General features: G+C 35.8%; 1 protein-coding gene across 3 annotated transcripts in view; it reads left to right on the forward strand.

Annotated features, from left to right (window-relative positions):
- Positions 1–6,083: 6,083 nt before the first annotated feature.
- The window catches only part of NIPBL (NIPBL, cohesin loading factor), a 110,796-nt gene continuing 96,322 nt past the window's right edge, over positions 6,084–20,557 (forward strand). For 2 of the 3 annotated variants that reach the window (XM_017730231.1, XM_017730232.1), the window contains exons 1-2: positions 6,084–6,156; positions 20,133–20,276. In XM_017730231.1, coding sequence (XP_017585720.1) covers positions 20,213–20,276 — 64 coding nt within the window. In that variant the 5' untranslated portion in view covers positions 6,084–6,156; positions 20,133–20,212. The remainder of the gene's footprint in view (positions 6,157–20,132; positions 20,277–20,557) is intronic. The other variant, XM_017730233.1, reaches the window with a different exon arrangement.

The raw sequence follows: 20,557 nt of genomic DNA on the forward strand, positions 1-20,557 counted from the left end.
TATTTGAAATAAGAACCTGTATAAAATGAGCCATTTTCAGTGAACAGTGAGGATTAAATTAAAACTATGCCATATATTCGTATACACAGTCTTGCATGATGGGTTAAATATCTGCATATATACATAGAAGTTGCAGACCTCAACCATGAGTTGTTTTCAGTCAGTTTATTCAGTAGACCAAAACCACCTTCAAATGAACTGTTAGGGTTTACTTGGCAAGTGAAGTATCAGGTGGAGTTTGAGTTTGATTCTCCAGAGAGCAGCATGGGTAATTCTTCTACAGTATAAAAATAGAAGTCATGATCATTTTGCTGATATTCCAGTCTACAGTAGTAGTAACTTGGTTCAGTCCTAGGTGTTTTTCTCTAAAGTAGTACCAGTGAAAATGGCCAGATGTTGCCAGGGTTGTTATGCTGCTGTGCTGCAACCAGTGTAAGGTAAAGTTTCATGGATTCTGCCAGACAATGTGGTAGAAATTCTTCAGTGACCTGGGTGTATTTTAGTGATTATATGTCTTCATTTTAATTTGGATATAGTATGTGGTGTTATTATATGTATATAAATACATATATGTTGTCAGGTATGTGGGGACAGTCAGGGTGTTTGACAGTTGCAGAACATTGGGGTGTGAGTATTTAAAGTGACCAATTTCCCCCTATAGACCAACTAACTATCAATAAGATGGTCGAAGCAGGTGAAACAGAAATTACCTGCTTTGGATCACTGCATAGTCTCTGGAGTAGTTGGAGGTGAGAGGCCTTTCATCAGAGTAATTTTCCTCACTGATGGTAAAGTTCCCATGATGTTTCTCTCTTTGTGTGGGTTTCGTTTCTTTATTTGGGGAGGTTCTTTGTTTTTGTTTTTCTTTGTAGTTTTTTGCCCCTATATATTTGGGTTCAGGTATACATCTCAGGTTTGAATTATTACTCTATAATATGTAAGAATTTGGAAATATTGATAGATAGGACAGAAGAATTCAGTGTATCAGTGCTCTCAAACATTATCTCCTTTTCTCACCCATGCTTCCACTGACACTGACATTGATGTACTATACTGCTGGTGTCCTGTCATGAGGTAGCAAAAGGAGCAGGATTAATCCTAGTTTTTCTTGGTGTTTATGTAGTAAATATTTCTCTTGATTCTTTGCATGAAGCAGTGGGGACAGCAGGAAGGAAACCTGGCTAGTGAATACAACTGAGAGAAATGGAAAGCAGTAAGAAGTAAAATAGTTGATTTTGAGAAAATATTTTTGCAAAACAACATTTTGAAGAGTTGCAGGTTACAACAATAGGAGGAAAGGAGGTACACTTGTTTTTTCTCTAGAGGTTGGAAATATACAGAAAGAGGCAAAGGGAGATAAAGAAATGGTTAGTGTCTTTCTACTATTTCTCAATCCAGCTCTTAATTGAATTAGAAAATTAAAATACAGACTTTTTTTGAGTACCCCCTTTCAGGTTAAGGTTAGGTCATCTCATTCTTACCCTCCTGTTTGTGTACTATATTGTCTTTTCTCATTGAAATGAATAATGAATCGGAGACAGTGCTGTGAGAACAGTAGCTTTCGGTGGCAGCCAATTCAGCTGTTACTTGGAACTTTATCCTCTACTTTATGTCAGCACCTTTAGTGCTACTACTCTCACTCACCATCTCCCATTCTCAGGTTGTCCTGCATTTACTGTTTTGTGTTAATTTCTATTTACTCTTCCTGTTTCTTGATGTGTTAATTTACAGAAGGCCATGGGACTAACTTTTGTCAACTGATCATGTTATTTCTTGCTCCATTTTTTCTGTTTATGTAAACAATACAGTAAACTGTTTAAATTCTTTTCGATTGTGAACAGTCTAAATTTTAAATATATGAATAATTCTGAAGTGATTCAGATTCCTGCTTCCATGTTTTTAATCTAGACCTATAATGCGAACTTTTTATAAAATTGCCATACTAATGCAAAAGTAAATGAAACAGAAATCTTCCTGATGTAGAAAACACATGTTTTCTGGGCCTAAACTTCTGTTGTCAAAATACGATAGCATGATGTTTTTTGTAAATTGACAGAGGCTTGTTTGCACTTTTGCTATAGTTTTTTTGCAAAGCTGCAGGAAGTCAGCAATGACCATAGCTCAGCTGGTGCACAGCAGCCTGAAGAAGAGACCTAAGCTGGAATATTGGCAATATAAACTCATTCTGCAATTTGTCAGGAAAACAATCAAGTCCATACATGAAATAAGTAGTTTTTCAAAAGTGGTGAAAGAGTAGCTCATTACCTCAGCTGTACAGCTGCCTTCTAAACCAAAAGTTACAATAACTTCTCACTCTCAGGAAAGATGGGGTAATTTGTGGGTAAATAAAGTAGGTAAATACAGTTACATTTACAAGTTTATGTAAATAGTTGTCGTGGTTAACTCTACCCCAGCTGAAACCAGCACCTTAGTGTATATAAGTTGTACCTTTTTCAGGATAATCAGCAAGTGTTCTGTGCTTTTTAAGGAGAATATTGTTCGAAAAAGATATCAGGGTGGAGAACACAAAGGACTTGTGATGTATCTAGGAAATATACTTTGTGTACAGAAGACAGAACAAAGCATTCAAAACATTTGACTGTTAGTATGAAAGGAGCAAATGATAGAGGAGGCTGGCCTTATTGGCAGTGTGGAGGAGGTGGCATGAAATGTGGTGTGAGACAAAGCATGTAAGTGATACGGGAGAAACTGCAAAATCTTGCAGCTGTAACATTGTGGGGTAGATATGGAAGCTGGTTGAAGATAGAAGACAAAAAGGTGGACTCAAAATGCCATGATGACAGTTGTAACAATGAATTATGCTGTGGGGCATGAAGACAAAATCAGTCTGAAAACAGAATGTAAATGACACAGATAAAAAAAAATCCCATGATAAAGCATAGCAAGTGTGACAGAGGGCTACTGAGATGATATGGGGCTGAAGCATGAAATTTAGAAGGAGAATTTGAGGTTTGGTTGCTGTGGTGAAGTGAAAGCTAAGAGAGGGATTGAAATGCTGTCTTTAGCTGGCTGATAATGACCATTTATGTAGAAGGCGCGGCAGACTCCTCTGAGGTGCAAAACAAAAGAAGCAACAGCTGCTCTTGCAATAAGGGAAATGCTGACTGGATTTAACTGGAAAAATGCACAGTGAGTCTCCATTCTTGAAAGAATTCAGATTTTGACTGGGATGGCCCTTAGTAACCTGACATAACTTTGAGATTGCTCTTCCTTTGAGCAAAGGGTTGGTCCAGATGCCCCTGTAACAGTAAAGAGGCTGATTTTGTGCCAGCTTCTGTTTAGAATCATTGTCTACACTTGGTAGCAACAGGAGTTATTGAGAGAAAGCTTTGTTAAAATACTGGTCCAGTTCAGTCTTACTTGGATGATGTATTCAAGATAATCCAAGTGTGAATACAAAGTTTCATTTAAACACAACATTTGGAGGTTACTCGCCTGTCTAGGATAAGTTATATGGTACCTCTTATGGATCTGATGGAATTAGACATTTCAGTTAGATTAAGATGTTTATCTAATTAAAATGTAATTTCAAATTTCGAGATCTGATTTACTGTAATTGCATATCCAGTTTTTGAAATTCTGTGTTTAAATGATGAAAGAAAGAGTGGGAATCATTGTACTAAAGTAATTTACCTAGAGGTGTTTCCTGATGGGTGTTACTCAAAGCAATCATAATTAGAAGCTCAGTTTCTTCCTAATATTTTTATTTTTTATTTCCAGTTCCTATGGATGTACCTTTTTTGTAGGTGGAGACTACTGTTATATCTTCAACTCAATGTTCTTTCACAGTAGTGATATTTAAGGAATGTAATCTAATGTTTTCTAAAGAACGTACTTTATTTTAGCTACTGAAAAGTTATATGCTAGTTGAGAATTTAATTTTGTAGGTTAGTGCAAGAAGGAATGCATTGAAATGTACAGCAGTGTTAGGCATTAAAAGGTAGTTATTAGGAAATAAGAGTTCTGGAATATGAATCCACAAGCTTTATAAAATAATGACTTGTTAAAAAGCCATGAATAAAAAAAGAAGTTATCACTTGTGGATATAAAGTTGCTGTCTATCCTCAGCATATGGAAGGTTGGGAATACCTGTCAGGAAATATTTGATGACCTTGAGAGCAGCAGAAATAAAAGTAGGGTAAAATTCAAGTGCGAAGTGTTGGTACATTTAAAGATTCGTTACTAGAATTTATGCTGAAAACAGACAGCATTTCAGCATTGTATGTCAGAGGAAGCATAAGATCTCTGTATACTGATGTTATTACAAAATACTTAGTCATCAGTAAAATGAGACTATTAAAAAGCGTATGCAGTTTTTTTAATCTGTCAGGAAAAATATGTCTTTGTAGAAATATTCAAGTATCAGAATACATGCATTGACAATGTATTGGTGTGTGATTCTTTTGGGCTCAGGAGAATAACCAGAAAGCATCAAGTGTAGAGGATAATAAGAAGGTTGGAAAAATTTATGCGAAAAATTATTTTTGCAACAGAGGGCTCTCAGCATAAGCTACAGTGCAGCTAAACTAATTAAAACTAATTAGAACTAATTTGTTTACATGACTTTTGGACTACAGCTGGCTCATGTCCGACTAGCTTGGAGTGTTTACAAGTGGTACTCTTAATATTTGACCTATTCATGCCTCAATTCCCAAGCCTTTTTTCTCTCTTGTTCCATTTCTGAGCTGGGGACTATGTTTTGGTGTTCTTTGGGTTTTTTGGTGGGTTTTTAAAAGTGATTCTCCTGCTGTTAAATTTGTCAAGAGTATACACTGCTTGTGTTCTACAGTCCTGTCTTTAGGGGCTTGCAGAGGGGATGACACAGATGAGCTCTAAATTTTCTGGAAGGAGTCACATCTGGAAAGGAGAGGAGCTACCGGCCAAGAGGATGCAAGAAAAAGGGAACATAAACTGACTGAATAATTCCGGTCTGGAAATTTATATAAAGCTCTAGAATGCAAAAGAATGAGATACTGGAATTGCATTCCAGTAAGAATGATGAAGGCAAAATGTTTATGAAATTACTAAATATTTGAAGTACATTGTGTGATGTAAATTATAATGGTCTGGACTTCATGATCAAGGGATATTCTTATTTTGTAAGAAAACACTGTGTGAAAATTGTTTAATAATTTCTGATGTGAAAATATAAAGTCTGTAAATAACAAAAGTTGCAAGAACCTGAATATTATATATATGGGACTAGTATATTTAGCCATATTTCGAGTAATGGAATTACTGGTAGTTTTAGACTGTAGCTGTCTTTGAAAGGGAACTTAATATCTAATTTAGTCAGGCAGCCTTCTAAATGTATACTGAATTTTTACATTGATAGCTAAAATTTCTGGGTTTTTGTGGTTTTTGTTTTTTCTGTTGGGAAGGTAGAGTCATTGGTACTACTAAAAGGTGAGATTAATTTGTCCCCCTCACTTCGTTCAGCTGGAACTTACTATTCATACGTAAATCCACTGGTGCTAATAGGATTAAGATTTCTGGGTATCTTAAGGTGGAAATGAAACAAACATTTGTAGTGTTGAGCTGTTTCCATTGAAGGATTTTGCAAGTATAATGCAGGACCAAAGAAGTGGTGTGTTTGAAAGGAAGAACCTGATTTGATGCTGCGTTTGAAGGTGGACACTTAAAAAACAAATGCACTTGCTCTGCATGTTCCTTTTCTTTGAAATGAGTACATTTCAAAGAAATGGTGTTGATTTGTAGTCAATGCTGCTATAGGAGCTATTTTTTTGAGATAAGAGAATGGCATTGAATGTACTATGTGATTCACAAAGAAATCCCGTAGTTAAGACCCTGTTTTGGAAAGCTTGCTTTCTAAATGCATATTGTATTACTCAGTCTCTTTACCAAAACTATTTCTGTTGCTGAAGTGCATTTCTTTGTTTCAAAGGAATTGACTGTTTCATTTCTACTCTAGAACAGTTTTGCTCTGTCTTCATGTATACTCAGAGGGGACTTTTGTTCGTGAATGCTTCTGTGAATGACCATGTTTGATAAATTTTAGAAAAGAGTGTGGAAGGAATGAAGGAGGCTGAGTAGTTTTGTGTTCTGTTTCTGTATCTTAGCAGATGTGCCATCCCATTCCTGTGCAAATTTGAAGAAAAATTGAGGCATCAACAGGTGAGTTTGCCTAGACCAAAAATCATGTAGCAAATGAATTGATAGTTAAAAAAAAGAACCATGTTCTTTCTAGCCCAGTTTGGAGGCCCATGCTTTTGCCATGATTTCAGTCCATTTGCTTGGAGCCAAAGAATGGGTTGCTTATGATAGAGAAACTTGTTTTATACGAAAATCAGAGACCACGTGAGTTTAATCTACGCCTTAAACTGCAGTCTTATAAACAATGGTGATGGACATGGTGATATATCTTCCCTTCTTTACCGAACAAGGTTCAGTGATCCTTAACTGAGGAGAAAATACATTGTGAATTCCCCTATCCCAAGAACATAGTAAATAGAGTGAATAGCATTATGATACTTGGCTATATAATTATTCTTTACTGGGTGTTAATATAATGAAATTTTAGAACCATTTGTAGTCCCCAGTATGCAATTTCTGTCCCTCGCAGTCAAAAAAGGATGAAAACTTTCTGAGTAAAAACTGATTCTGTTGCGCTCTCTTCCTCTTAAGTTTTTTGATTAATTGGAAATAATTTGAAAATGCATTGGAAGAAAAACTTTTAATTTTGGCAGTTACAGAAAGTTAAATACTTACAGTTCTTGAGGTTTACAAAATTTGTGTGAAACTAGACAGTATTTCTACATTTGTAAAATTTAGGTTTGAACAAGCAGATTCAATTGTATCAGTGAAGTAAAGCTGGAAATAAGTATATGTAGATGAGACTTTGGTTATATTACTTTAATATTCTAAGTTGCTGCTGGTTAATGTTACCTTCATTTCATGACTTACTAAATTGCAACAGCATTTCATGATCCCTCTTCCATTGAATCATCATGGATTTGGTAAACCACCTCTGAGTTAAGTTGCTAGTCTGTTCAACTTGCTGACTATCATATGTCACTTTCTGTAGTATTTCCCTATCTATTGAGGTAAGTTTCTTAAGACTGTGAGTGCAGTTCCTTAGCTCAATTTCTTACAGAAAGAAACACAGTTGTACCAAATTCTGAAACTTTTCTGCCAGTCAGCTGTGTCTGAAAGAGAGGCACAGTTTGCTGTGGCATGCTTCATGACGGCTGTCTTGGCCAAATGTGGCATAAGCTTTAATTAGTTCTTCCCAGCCATGTTGTCTCAGAATAAAATCAGTCATAACTTCACTTTATAACATTGTCCAGCATCCATGTAGTTCTGAATTAGGAATGGGATGTTGTGTGTTGTATGTAGTATATCTGTAACCTGATAAATAAGAGTTATCCATAAACTGATAGATAAGGGATAAAAGCTGAAGTTCAAGTTGGTATGAATACGAAACTGCTTAAAACAAGTTCTCCTTGGTTCTGCAGCACATGAAACTGTTTTGCTCTATCTCTGTGTACAGAGACAGGGAGAGAAACAGAGTTCTGGAGGGTGCCGGAATTCTCAGATGATGAGTTTAAACGCTGGTTGGTGTAAATTCTTCTGGCAATTCTGAAACACGAGTGTGAGAGGGAAAACCTTGCAGTATTAGCCTAGTTTTGTTATCAGGAGGCACGCTTAAAACAACCCATAAGAATTCTCAGCTTTCCTAGCCTGAAGGCAGTTTTGCAGAGGTGAAATACAGTTTCTAAATTCTCACATACTTTCTTTCTAAAACTTAAGAAATCCTTTTTAGTCTGCGTTAAAATTGAGTTTATATAATGGAGAAACCTTTATGACCCAAAGTATGTACACAATAATTTTCTTTATTCTGGTTACTTGTTTATATAGTGCTATAAATTGACACATTTTTGTTTGTTTGGCTTTTTTGCATTAGATTTTTCAACAGCTGTTAAAATTACAAAAATTCCATTCTCCTCTACAACTGTGGAAGTAACTACTGTTAGTTTCCATTGGTAGCAAAGGGTTGTTTATAAGGTAAACTGCCTTGACTTGCCTACCTTTTCTTCTATTCTGCGCACTGTTTGTTGCAAAAATCAAGTGCTTCAGGTTCTTGTAATGTTGAAAATACTTCCCAGTATTTTGGTTTTACTGGTAAGACTGTGCTGTAGGAATTGCGGGCACTGAGGCCAGCTGTATGCTGAGTGTTAATGATGGTTAGTTTAGCAGTTGAAAGGCATTGTATTTGGTGATCCAAGAGAAGGGTTGCTGCAAAAGGAGAAATCTAAGCTACAGGTACACTCTGATTGGGGAAATAGAAAAGTCAGATACTTGGATGTGTTCCTCTTTCAACTTCATCTGGTTGCAGAAAGCTTGTTTAACCAAAATTCTTCATATTTGTCAAAGCAAGACTGGGAGGCCTGTGACTCATATCGAGTACTATCACTTAAAGCTGAAAGCTGAGTCTTGTACAGTTCCATGAATACGTGAATTGAGAAGAGTAGAAAAGACTTCATTGTATCCACTAATCATGTAGGAAAAAATCTCTCTGTCATTACAGATATTTTGAATTTTGTTTAAAAGGCCCCTTCCAGCTGGAGATGTTGAGATACTCGTTTCTTTTTGGAAGATGCTTTTTAAAAGCCTCTGGTGGTTTGTATTGGGTTTGGTTTTTTTATTTGTTATTCTTATTTACAGTAGAAGGGATTTTTTTTGGACTATTTACTGTACATGCTAGCTGTCTTCAAGCAAGTAACTTACTTTCTGCATTCCATCAAAGTAATGCATGAATAGAATTAAAAGCCGAAAGTAAAAACTACAATATGGAATAGCTTTGGAAATCAAAGTTTAGTGTAGACTTAATTCTTTGTACAATTTGGTACAATTTCTGAATTACTGATGCCCTTTTAGCTTGTGGTAACCTTTTATAGCTGTGTATACTCTTGGTATATGGTTATGTGGTTAATTGTGACTTACTTGGTCTAAAGATAGAGGCTAATGTTAAATTCAGGAGAAGTTTTTGCTTTGTTACTGTCACTGTCAAGATTAGAAATGTTACTTTCCCTGGGGCCTTTGTAATCTAAAACTCTCACTGCTTGCTCTTAAAATGAAAATGGAGAAAATGACTACTAGAGTAGGAGTTCAAAAACAGAGTATTCTGCAATTATTGAAAATACTAATGTCGCTAATATAATGTTGCTCAATGGATTGTTTACACTTTGACTTTTTGAACAGAGAGCCTTAGATTTTGGGAAATATTTTTTTCCTAAGTCTAATAAAAGATGTTGTCTCGATGGTTGAATTGTCTTTGGATTTATTTTGCTATAGAGCAAATCAGGTACTTCTGTGCCATCTTAAATAAAGATTACTGCTAAAGAAAATAAAGTGCATAGTCAATTTGAGTACATTGATTCTTTAAAAAATGGGAGGGTTTATATCCCCCTCCGACCCCCCTCCCCAATTTTCTGGACATCATGGTGTCCCTGCTTGTGTGGGAGATTGGACAAGATCATCTCCAGAGGTCACTTCCCTCAATATTCTGTGATTTTTTTTGGAAAAATGTAGTGAGATAATTACTCCTGGATGCATAAACACAGTAGTAGTTCTCTATTCCTTCCTTCTCCCTCAAAGGGTAAGGAGGTGGGGGGGAACAAAGAAGGGAAAACAAATGTGTGGTCAGTGTCTTTGGTATTTGTTGTCATGAACTGTTTACCTCATTGGTACTGAAAGGCATTGTCCAGCTGCAGACGTGATGGCAGCTTGCAGTCCTTTCAAATTTAAAATTACTTGTTTTCTGCTGTTCTTTGTGTTGCATATTGAAAAGGAGACCTTTAGAGAAATATCTGCATGGGCAGACCATATTTTATGCAATAATGGGATTAATACATACATCATGGACAGAGCTAAATGATAAGCAGTTGGAGCAGGAGAAAGGCAGGTCAGGATACAACAAATGTGTGTATTGTGCCTTCAGTCGGCTAGATGCTGTTTTCAAGTGTTCCTAAACGTTTTGGAAAGTGTATCTTTGTTGCTTTTTAGTTATTTGTGCTGTCCACTGCATCGGCAGAAGCCAAATTCCGTAACAGGATGGGAATCCCAGTTGGAGTTACTGCTTAGATTTATCTGAACTCATTTTTCCATCTACCTCCCTGGTTTCTGTAAGTGCGCAGCCGTGTCTGCACATCTACCTGTCTGAGCCGCTGAGCTGCAGCTTTCTAACCATGTGACTCAGCCTCATCCTTGGGAATTGTGTAAAAACAGCTGGTGAAACAAAGGGCTAAAGGAACAGAACAAAACCAGAGTGGAATACCAAGACATTAAATTTAAAAACGTCCATTTTGGATGTGGGAAAAAGGTCAGCAAAACATAACTTGTTTGGTTGGTAATCACATTCATTTCATGGACTGTTCAGAAAGCTCTTTGGCCTTGTCTCTTTCATCCTTGTACTTTGTGGAATTGTTGTGAGATGAGGAGGTAGCCATGACAGATGGGCCATGTTCTGTGTTTTTCGAAGAAGTCCGCAAAGGAAGTGAAATTTTTTGCACCATTCCTCAGTTCTCAGCTCTTTGTGTCACAGTTTATGATCTGCTGTGTTCCTTAAGGTGAAAGTAAAATCTACTATATTGACAACAGTTCAATATCGAAATGTCATAGCTAATCTTCTGTTTTCTGTGCTCTACACACTTTTATTGTGATTGATAAGTTTGTACTGGAAGTTCTGATAAGAAATTTATAAGGTGTAACTTGGAATTGTTCTTGTTTCTTGGAAAAACAAATGGGAAGCTAGTTCATAGGTGTATTATTTGTGGTCAGCTGAACCGTTTCAAAATGTGTGACTTTGCTCAAATAATTAGAAGTAAAGGCATTGCTCAATCCTTGTCTACCTCACAACACTTAAGACTTTTAATGCAAATTAACAGGAGGAATTAATTTAAAGTGATTGAATTGAGCTACATTAAACATTTGAGTTTATATTCTCTTTCAGAATTAGCTTAAATTCAGTTGCTTTTATTTTACTATAAAATTAAGTTGTATTGAGTGAGCTCTACTCAAGTATGAAGAAAATTTCCAAACTGGTTTCAGTTAGTTAAGTTTGTTAAAGAAAAAAAATCAGATGCATGTTTTAGGCAATTTCTATGAAAAGGAGATTTTTCCTCAAAGTAGTGTGCTTCACTGTACTTGTTATATAGTAACTGGGTCATGGTATTCCTATCCACATAAATAATTACCTTTTTTTTTGCTGTAAATTTTGACTTCTACAAGTATGTTGTCACTGTTGACAGCTATTTTGTGTTTCTTTGTGTTGCTGCAGTACCCAGTGAAAATGAACTGAGAATGTTTAACATGGACAGAACACACATTAAAAATCCCCAAACATTTTTTGTGCATGACCATCATAATTTCATCTGGTTGTTCTTGATAGAATGTTTGTTTATGGTGTGACAGTGGTAAGTTTGAAAACTTCCTAAGTTGCAAAGTGTAATCTTGGTGGAAGCTGTGAGCTTGCCTTAGCCGGTGAGCAGCTTCGCAAACTACTTGGTACAATTCCTGTGTAGTTTTGGTTTAGATTTGTAAATATACAGGCTATCAAGAGTAACATGTGGAAGATGGTCAGTAAGGTGAAGAGACACCACTTCGGAGCAATTTAATTTTTTTTTAAGTGCATCCCTCCTTTCAGTACAGTTTGTGAGCTTAAGAAATTTCTGCTGTGTTTTTGCTGCAGCTGTAGGAGAACCAGCAAAAGCCACAGAAGTTCAGAATTACACAGGGCACTTTCATAGGTAACGTGGTGAACCCTTCCCCAGACCTACAAGGACCAAACACCAATATAATATTTTTCCTAGCTATTGAGACATTTCAGATTGTTACTGTCTAGCCCCAATTGCTCGTGGTAAGCTGGCCTTTATTTGAGCTTAGTTCATTAACAGTTATTGCAGCACAATATGTCTAGATGTTGTGTGTGCTATGCTTCAGGGTTTATTATTAACTTTTTAAATGTGTTTGATTTTTTTTCCCTGAGCCCTAGTCTCCATTTGTTTTCTGTTCTATGTCTTTGAGCTCATTCTGCCTCAGAAGGTTAGCTGACCAGAGTGTGTGTGGGACTATCTTGGCTGACTAGTGATACTAGTTTACAGGCTTATTGGTAACTTCTTTTTTATAGTGTTAATAGGGATTGTAATAAATAGGATAGGATGTATTCCTTTAAATACGTTCCTTTAAATGTCATAAAGTAAAACATCAAGGAATCCTGATACTAATTGTAGTCACAAAGTCATGGAGTTCTACAGTTTTAGCATTGATAGGTTGGATGGTGTGTTGTTCAAAAGGCTTATGTAATTCTCAATTTTAGCACAAAAACACTAACTAAAATCAGTTATCAAACAGAAAAATTTAATCTCTTGGAGTCTCTTACAAAGTTACGGTATTTATTAGACACTAACACTGCAGTTGGGTTTTTTTGAAAGTTACCTTTGCTCTTGTGTTCAACCTTCTGTGGCAATATGTTTTTGCACGATGTTATTAATCTTAATTAAAATGTTAAATTGCATTGATTATTTCAGGGTTTTTGTCTCTTAAATGTTAACATACTTTCCTTTAGAGAGTGTATCTGCCTGTATGGTGCATAAACAATATAAAATACCTCATTTACCTTGGTAAAATGAACCAAACAGAACAAATTGTCAGTAGTGAATGCTATAAAGCCACAAAAATAATTATGTTGCCACTAATGGTGCAAATGGGTACAGCAGGACAGTATAACGGGAGCTCTTTGTGTTTCTGCACACAATCACTAAAAACACTGATTAATTTAATAATTTTCTACCTATTGATCATTAGGCACCTCTTTATCTGTAAGTCCTTCAGCCTAATAATTTTGGAAAGCATCAGCAAATTTCAGTTATAATTTACAAGGCCTGGAAGTCTCAAGACAATTTAGTTTGTGGAAATTGGTTGTTGAATAGAGGAGATTCTTGTGTTCCCATTGAGAAAGAGGCTGCAACGTGTGCTGTCTCTCTTCGTCCAGCAGCTGAGAGGTGTGGGAGTGGATTTGATTTGAGAGAGAGAAACTGGGTATGTTACAGCAGGCTAGTAAAGAGAGTCTTTGCATGGAGGAATTGCTTCATTGTGTTGAGAGGATGAGGGGAAGTAATACACCAATCCAGAAGAAAAGCATCTTAGCTACCTGCAGTGCTATATAGCATCTCTCTTGTACGTGTGAGAAGTTAAAGTTGAAAAACGGGCAACAAGATGAGTATTAGGACAAACGAAATAACGTATCACTGGTCAGTATTAATTCCAATATGAAGAGGAAGTGATGTGCTTTTGAAATGCAGCTCACTAAATCTGTTTATGTAGAATTTTCCGTTGGTGTTTATTGCAGATGGTTAAAGAAATGGTGTACTGGGTGCATCTGTTTCCTTAGTGTGTATGGAAGAAGTTTGGAGAGATTTTAATTAATTTTCGAAGTCAAAAAAGAGGCAAAAATTGTGTGTCATGAAGACTTGTCTAAAATCAACTGCTGCCTCAAGAGGTTAATTTCTTACCGGTTTTGTTTTGTAAAGGTTATGAAGCAGCTGAGAGAGTTCGAGGGCAGAAATGCAAGATTAAAAATTGGAAGAGACTACTGTATTAAGTAGGTTTTGGTTCAGTTTTTAATCGCTAGGCTTTTAGTCTGGTTAAATTCCAGCCTAGTAAAAGAACAAAGTCTTTAAAATATAAGTGGAAGTCAGTACACAACAGTTCTTAGGAAAGGGCAGCATTAGTAACAGCTAATATGAGACATTCCAGAAAGTTGAAAAAAACCAAACTGCTACTTCCTCCCTAATACGTGTCACAACTATTTTATTAACAAAGATGGATATTGCAATCTGAAGTGTTCTCCATTTGACAGAGCTGACTTAAATGAACTCTTTTATTTGCTTTTGCTCTTCTGTACATCCCTTAGCTATTTTCTTTCAATAAAATGAACTGTATCTAATACCAGCCACTGCATATGGGCCTGAGCAAGCACAGGGCTATGCTCGCTAAAAAGAGCTTTTACATTCTTTGTTGAAGTAAAAATTGTGTGTGGAATATGTACTGCAGATGAGAAATAAATGTATGAGCAAATGAAGTAGGTTGGTGTTTTCCTTTTATGTTTTTTTTCAGTGATGGTTAGTATCATGACTGCTCCACTTAAACTTCACAACGTTTTGCACAGTCCCACCTCTCAAGCCTGTCTTGGTGCTTCTGGATGGCATCCCTTCCCTCCAGTGTGGGAACTGCATCACATGCTCAGAGTTGTCAGCAAATTTGCCATGGGTGCACTCAATCCCACTGTCCCACAGATCAGGGAAGCTGCATATTACCTATAGGTATCTGTTCTCTGCAAATGGCTTGGTCTGAATTCGGGCATGGTCTGATTGTGTCAGCTCCCTTTCTCTCTTCCCCCGGGAAGAGTTATTACAGGTGCAGAGCACAACTAATGCTTACCCTGGTAGAAGTATGTGTGCTCCTGCATTAGGGGATGTCTTTTGCTGAATTCACAGGCCAGTCTCATTCTGTCTGTGCTTCTGCTGCTCATACTGGTATTTCTCTTGCCATGTACTGTGGTGTCACTGCCACTGGTATCACATGGGCAGGAGAGACATCAGTGTCATTGTTACCAAATTAGAGCAGCAGAGACCAAAGGAATGTGGCCGTAGTTACAGATTAAGAAACTGGATGCTTTAAATTTTTTTTCCGTAAAGATTGCTTTATGCTGATAAGCAATTTACAATTGTACAGTATAGTATTTTTCACTGAGATTTTTTTTTTTTTTTTACAGTGGTTGTAGTTTGTGGTGATTTGAGCACCTACTATAGGAAAACACATTATCCTAATACTGGTTTAGAAGTTGTACTAGGTGATCCTTATCTCAAACTTTTTCATTTTCGACTTGTTTTGTCAGCATCACTGGTTCTGCTGCCTTATCACTTTATAAATGAAACATACAGATTTCACTAGTACACACACACACACACCCTCCCCTGCTTGCACCCCCCCTTTTCCTTTACCTCACTCCACATGCTGCAACCACCTCTTTGGCTATTCAACTTAAATAAATATCCAGTAGCTTCATGTTTTCTTGTGTTACTATTTTAGCCTTAGACAGCTGCACCAGGCAGCTGATTAATTAATATTCACTCTTCTGTTTCCAATACTGACTTTTTCTGAGATTGAATTTGTGTTAAATACTTTATATTGTAAATGTGTATGTTTGCCCCTCCCCGGATACTTAAGTATTAAATTATGTTTTGTCAACAATATCTTCTTCTTTAGTATGTTTTTTGAAGTATTTTTGAAAGCATGTAGTTCTGGAAACTTACTGTCATTGTATAAAACTGTAGCTGTGGAATGGAAACCAGAAATCTGCCCTCTTGTGGATAAATCTGTGTGATGTACCTCAGTCACAATACCTTATTTGAATTAGAACTAAACGATATTAATTCATTCTCTTTGTGATTCTCATTCTTGAAGCAAATTTTTTTAAAGGATAGTTTAGGGACTGATAGCTAGCAGAGATTTATGTAGTAACAAACAAGAAAAGTAGTTTTTTGCAAAATGTAGAAGTTTAAAACTGACTATGAGACAAAGGTTGCTAAATTGTGATTGCAGGTTTGCTGATTTAAACAAAAAGAAAATGTTCTCTTTTCATCTAAATTACGAATTAGCTACTATATAGTTGTACTGGTTTAATTTGCATATGCAGGTGAAGAAATCAAGATCCTGGTGCTGTCATTAAATCTATGTGATGTTACTCAATATATAGGAAACTGGAACTACTTTTTAAAGTACTTTCATGTTAAATAAAGATTCCATGATCTAAATGAAATAAAACAAGACTATTTAATTTTAAAAAGAAAACCATAGGTGTCTAATATTGTAGCTTTTCTTTAAAATTTAATTTTAATCCACCTTTTTACTTCCTGGAAAATATCATGCCAGTTACATATAATTTATTGTTTTAAATCCAAATATATAATAAGTTGAAGAATACCCTGGAGAATGAGGAATGAAACATTTAAAACTTCTGAATTCTGAGATAGGTTGCTTGTCTTTGCATTGCTACTGAGCCTTTTTGTATTAGTGCATATAAACAGATTTTTCTTTTTCATTTGTTTTTTACTGTTCTTATGCATGCATGTAGCAAAGCTGGGGAAAACCTGGTATTTTTGTTAGATACAAGACAGTTTCTGAACCAAGAGGAATGTTTCATAAATGCAGAGCTTATACCTTCCTATGATAACCAGTGGTCAGAGTCCTCTCATAATTTCATTGGTAGTTAAATGCTGCAATATCTGAAAAAATACAATTGCAATTTGTTTCTATTTCTTATTTTATTTTAACAAGGTAATTTTTTTGGTTTGTTTGCTTGGGTTGTTGCTTTTTTTTTTTTTTTCCCTTTTATGCTTGTAATTTCTCTTCACTGGATGTCAGTGTCTGTACTTAAATTGTTCCCAACTTACTTTCGTCTTCTCTTCGTCCCTTTATTTTGCCCTTGCATTAAGGGGGAATACAGATAATTAAAACAAAAAAAGGGGGGGAAAGAAGATAACATACAAATATAGATCATTAAAAAAAACAAAAGTGAAAAGGATAGCTTACAAAAATAACACTTAAATGGGTACTTATTATCCATAGCCTAAACTTTTTAAATATTACTTTCCATGCTATCTTGGCTTGGCTTTGCTTTATTAATGTGTATTATGATGATAACTTTTTCATGTGTTAGTCTTTAGATACGCTGCCATTTCACTGTTTTCCTTTCACTGAGGGTTTCTTTGTGTTGCTTCCTTTGTACATTGCAGTTCCTTCCTCCCTAAAATGTCTTCTATGGTATCCGTTTTTTCTTATAAAGAAGCAAGAGTATAAGTACCTCTATACTGAATATCCAAGATCTCATACATATATGTAGACTGAATTTCTTGTACTCTGTTTGAACTGCTACACTGCAGTCTAATGCATTGGTTAAAGGCCTTCCAGAGTAGATCTTTGATTTCCTTAATTCAGCTAATATAACTAACAGTTGCACTTTTTTCAGTAAAGGGGTAAAAATGTTATGGTATTGATAACAATTACTGAACAAACCTGGCAATGGAAAATTTTTAGATATTGAAAATGATGATTCTTCTTGACTAGTTGTGAGCTGCTACAATAGCACTTCTAACTCTTCTTACATTTGGGGAATGGTGGTAGGGGAGAAAACCCCAGCAAAACTTGCCTGACAGCCAAGCTATCATTACATGCTGTTCTGATATTTTGTATGGAAAAACCTATACTGTCTTGAGCTGTCAATCTTTATTCCTCTAAGTGCTTGAGATTTTAAAATCTTTAAGCCAGTGAGTTTATTGATGTTCTCAGTAGCATCAAGTTTGAGTTGTAATTTCACTGGATCCCAGTCTCTGCTTCTGGAATTGAATCCCACCTTGTTTGCCAATTTTATAACAGATGCAATTTTGCCCTCAACACAACAGCTGTAGTATTTGGACCCAGATATTACAATGTGGTTTCTTCATATTGTGTTTGTTTTATAAACTAATCCTATCACTTAATCCCATCAGTCTCTCTTTCTCTCTTGTTTACTCTCATCTGTTTATTCATTTCATCATGCTTGCAAAAACTTCATAATGTCAGAGATAGACTTCTTGAATTACCATGCTTAGCCCCCAGCTGGTGCAGGCAACCACATCCCATCCCTTTTGTAACATCTGTACAGTCCGCCTTTGGAGTAGTGGTGTTGCTTATCTATACTACTGGAAGGCTGTTCGAGAAATTGGCAGCTCTGATGGTGAAAAGCTCTTTTCTGTTTTTCTTCTTGCTTGCATTCACGTGCCCATTTATTGTTGTGTTAGCATTGCTCTGTGGCTTTCTTCCTTTGTAACCTTCTTTGACCGCCTTAGAGAGAGCAACCACATCCCCTCTTGACCTTTGTTTTGTTAGTTAAACAAGCCAACCACTTTTTCTCTTCTCTTTCAAAGAAAGTTTACTTTTCCCCTGACCATCCCAGCTCACTGCACTTGCTCCATTCTCAGGTCTGGACCTTGCCATGTTCAGGTTTCTTATCACGTATCTGTGGAAAAGGTTTCTAATTTTATGTGTCTGGTTTTGGAGGAATTTTTCCTGTAAAATGTCTGTATAATTTATTTATTGTGGCGGTAATACTTGAATTAGGAATGAACTTGAATTAGGAGTAACAGCCTCTGCGTTAACAGCTTTCTCATGTGATGAGGAAGTGAAAGTGAATAGACTTTTTTTTCTTATATTTCACTATTTCTGTGCTACATAAAAATTTCCGATAATACTGGCTAGTGATGTGGCCTTTCCGTAGATGCAGTTTCAGTCAGGAGAAGCCACCAGACATGACATTTTTATGGTAAATGTAACTTATGCATGAAAGGTGTTCTTTAGTTTCTAGGCTTTCAGTGAAAAGTCAGATTCTAGAAGTGTTATCTCCTGTGGGTTTGTTGGTGCAGACTCATTATGGGACTCTTAGAGTATTTATTTTATTTTTTTTAATTTCTTTTTTAGAATTGCTTATTTGTGGAATTAGGCAACCAGTGAAATTCTGCATATATTTGTATTCATTCAGGATAAAAAACCCTTGAGTATTGAGTAGTACTTGAAACTGCTCTGTGGGATGTTTTCTCCTGGATTAAAAAAAAAAAACCAAACCAAACACAGCAACCCACACAGAATAACTATCTGTAGTCTGTAGCAGTTTCCTTACTTACTAGATTTCTGTATCTGCAATGTACTATATTTTTAATTTTAAGAAAAGTAATTTAGGTTAGAATGAGACTCTGGCAGGTGCAGCAAAGGAAGTCAACTCACTGACAGTTCTGTTAACCTCAGTATTAGTATTTTTTTCAACAAATGTGCAGACAGGGAATCTTTGAAAACGTAATTTCAGTGGCTGATGAAAACTTTGAGCAGAAAAAGACTTACAACGTTGTTTTCCTTGTCTTGGAGTCTATATGTATTTATAAGCAGTGGTATTATATATATTGCTATATATTGCCGTATGTTGCTACATTGGTGTGACATGAGAAAGAATGAGATAAACGTTACTAAGGAAATGACAAAGATCTTGTGGTTTGTATGTATTTCATATGTAATTCTCAAAAATGTAGGCTTGTAAAGTAAGCGTAAGTAAATAATGATTTCAGCATTTCAGTAGGTAAGAGAAATGCTTATGTAAGGACTCTTTTTACAATTTCCCAAACTGACAACACAGGTGCCTGTTTACAACAGGTAACCACATATCAAATTCCTTTAATGTCTTCAGAAAAATCATGTCAATTTCATTATATACTAGGGGATTGTAATGTGTGATGTTTGTAAATTTCTGATAGTTTGGAACTACAATTATTTTTTAGCAGTGTGGACTTCCTTACATTTGGGATCTTCACAATTAGTGAAAACTGAGTGAACTAATTCCCTTTTCTGTAGTTGAATATAAAATGTGCTGTTTTACAGGAAATAAATGAGCTAGTTCAGTGGTAGCAAAGCTTTGGTTTTTTCCCCAGGAGGAATTAATAGTATTTCTGGTAGTAGTTTGACCAGACAGTGATATATTAAAAAGATATTGCAATAGCTACTGCTTTTATAATGTACTTAGATTTTTTATTTGTCAATTTGTTTGCTCCTTTATTTTTGAATCTGTAAATTGCTACTTTTAGTTTTGCTAGTCTCTTTAAGAAAATGTCTCCTTCTGCAAAACTGGGAAGTGAATATAACAGCTAATTACTTCAATTGGTTATGCATTAAGTCCTATCACACTTCAGCATGAACTAACAGAAGTTTTGTTACCAGTTTTTCAGTCAGTATTGTATAACCTGACCAAACTATTTTTAATTGCCTTAATTTGCATCTTTTTTTGATGAAGGGGTTGCTTCTGAGACCAGAAGGAAGCTTGCTTTTTAATTGTCTAATGCCACTTGTTTTTAAAAATCTTCACTGTTCTACCCACTCTTGAAAAAAATTCACTCAGTATGCAACTAAAGGTAGTATGGTCTGTTTCATTTATGTTAATGAATTTAAAATTTTTCAAAAGTAAACTGAGAGATTGTATTTGGTTTTGTTCTTTTTGTTTTTGTGTTTAGTGCTTGGGAGATGGGAAGTAATGATAGCTGGCACCTGAACTGAAATATCTGTGTAGGCACTACTCTCCCAGAACTTCAGGATGAATGGGGATATGCCTCATGTTCCCATCACTACTCTTGCAGGGATTGCTAGTCTTACAGACCGTAAGTACTATTCTTTTTCTTGTCTTTACTATGCTGTTTTCAACCTCTTTGGTAAATACCTGCATTTTCAAAATACTAAAAAGATTTTTATTTTAGAAGTTCTTTAGAGTTAAATCTGTTTAAAATCAGACTTGACACCAAATATGTTAGTTTTGTTATTGCTGGAATTGTAAAACTCTATCCAAAAAAATCATGCATATTTAAGCATAAAGTGAAATGCAGGTTAAAAGAACGCTTGAGGAGACCTGAAACAAAATATAGGAACTCATTATTTGTTTGGA

The sequence above is a fragment of the Corvus brachyrhynchos genome, unplaced genomic scaffold (genome assembly GCF_000691975.1).
Source record: "Corvus brachyrhynchos isolate BGI_N302 unplaced genomic scaffold, ASM69197v1 scaffold42, whole genome shotgun sequence".
NCBI classification, from domain to species: Eukaryota; Metazoa; Chordata; class Aves; order Passeriformes; family Corvidae; genus Corvus; species Corvus brachyrhynchos.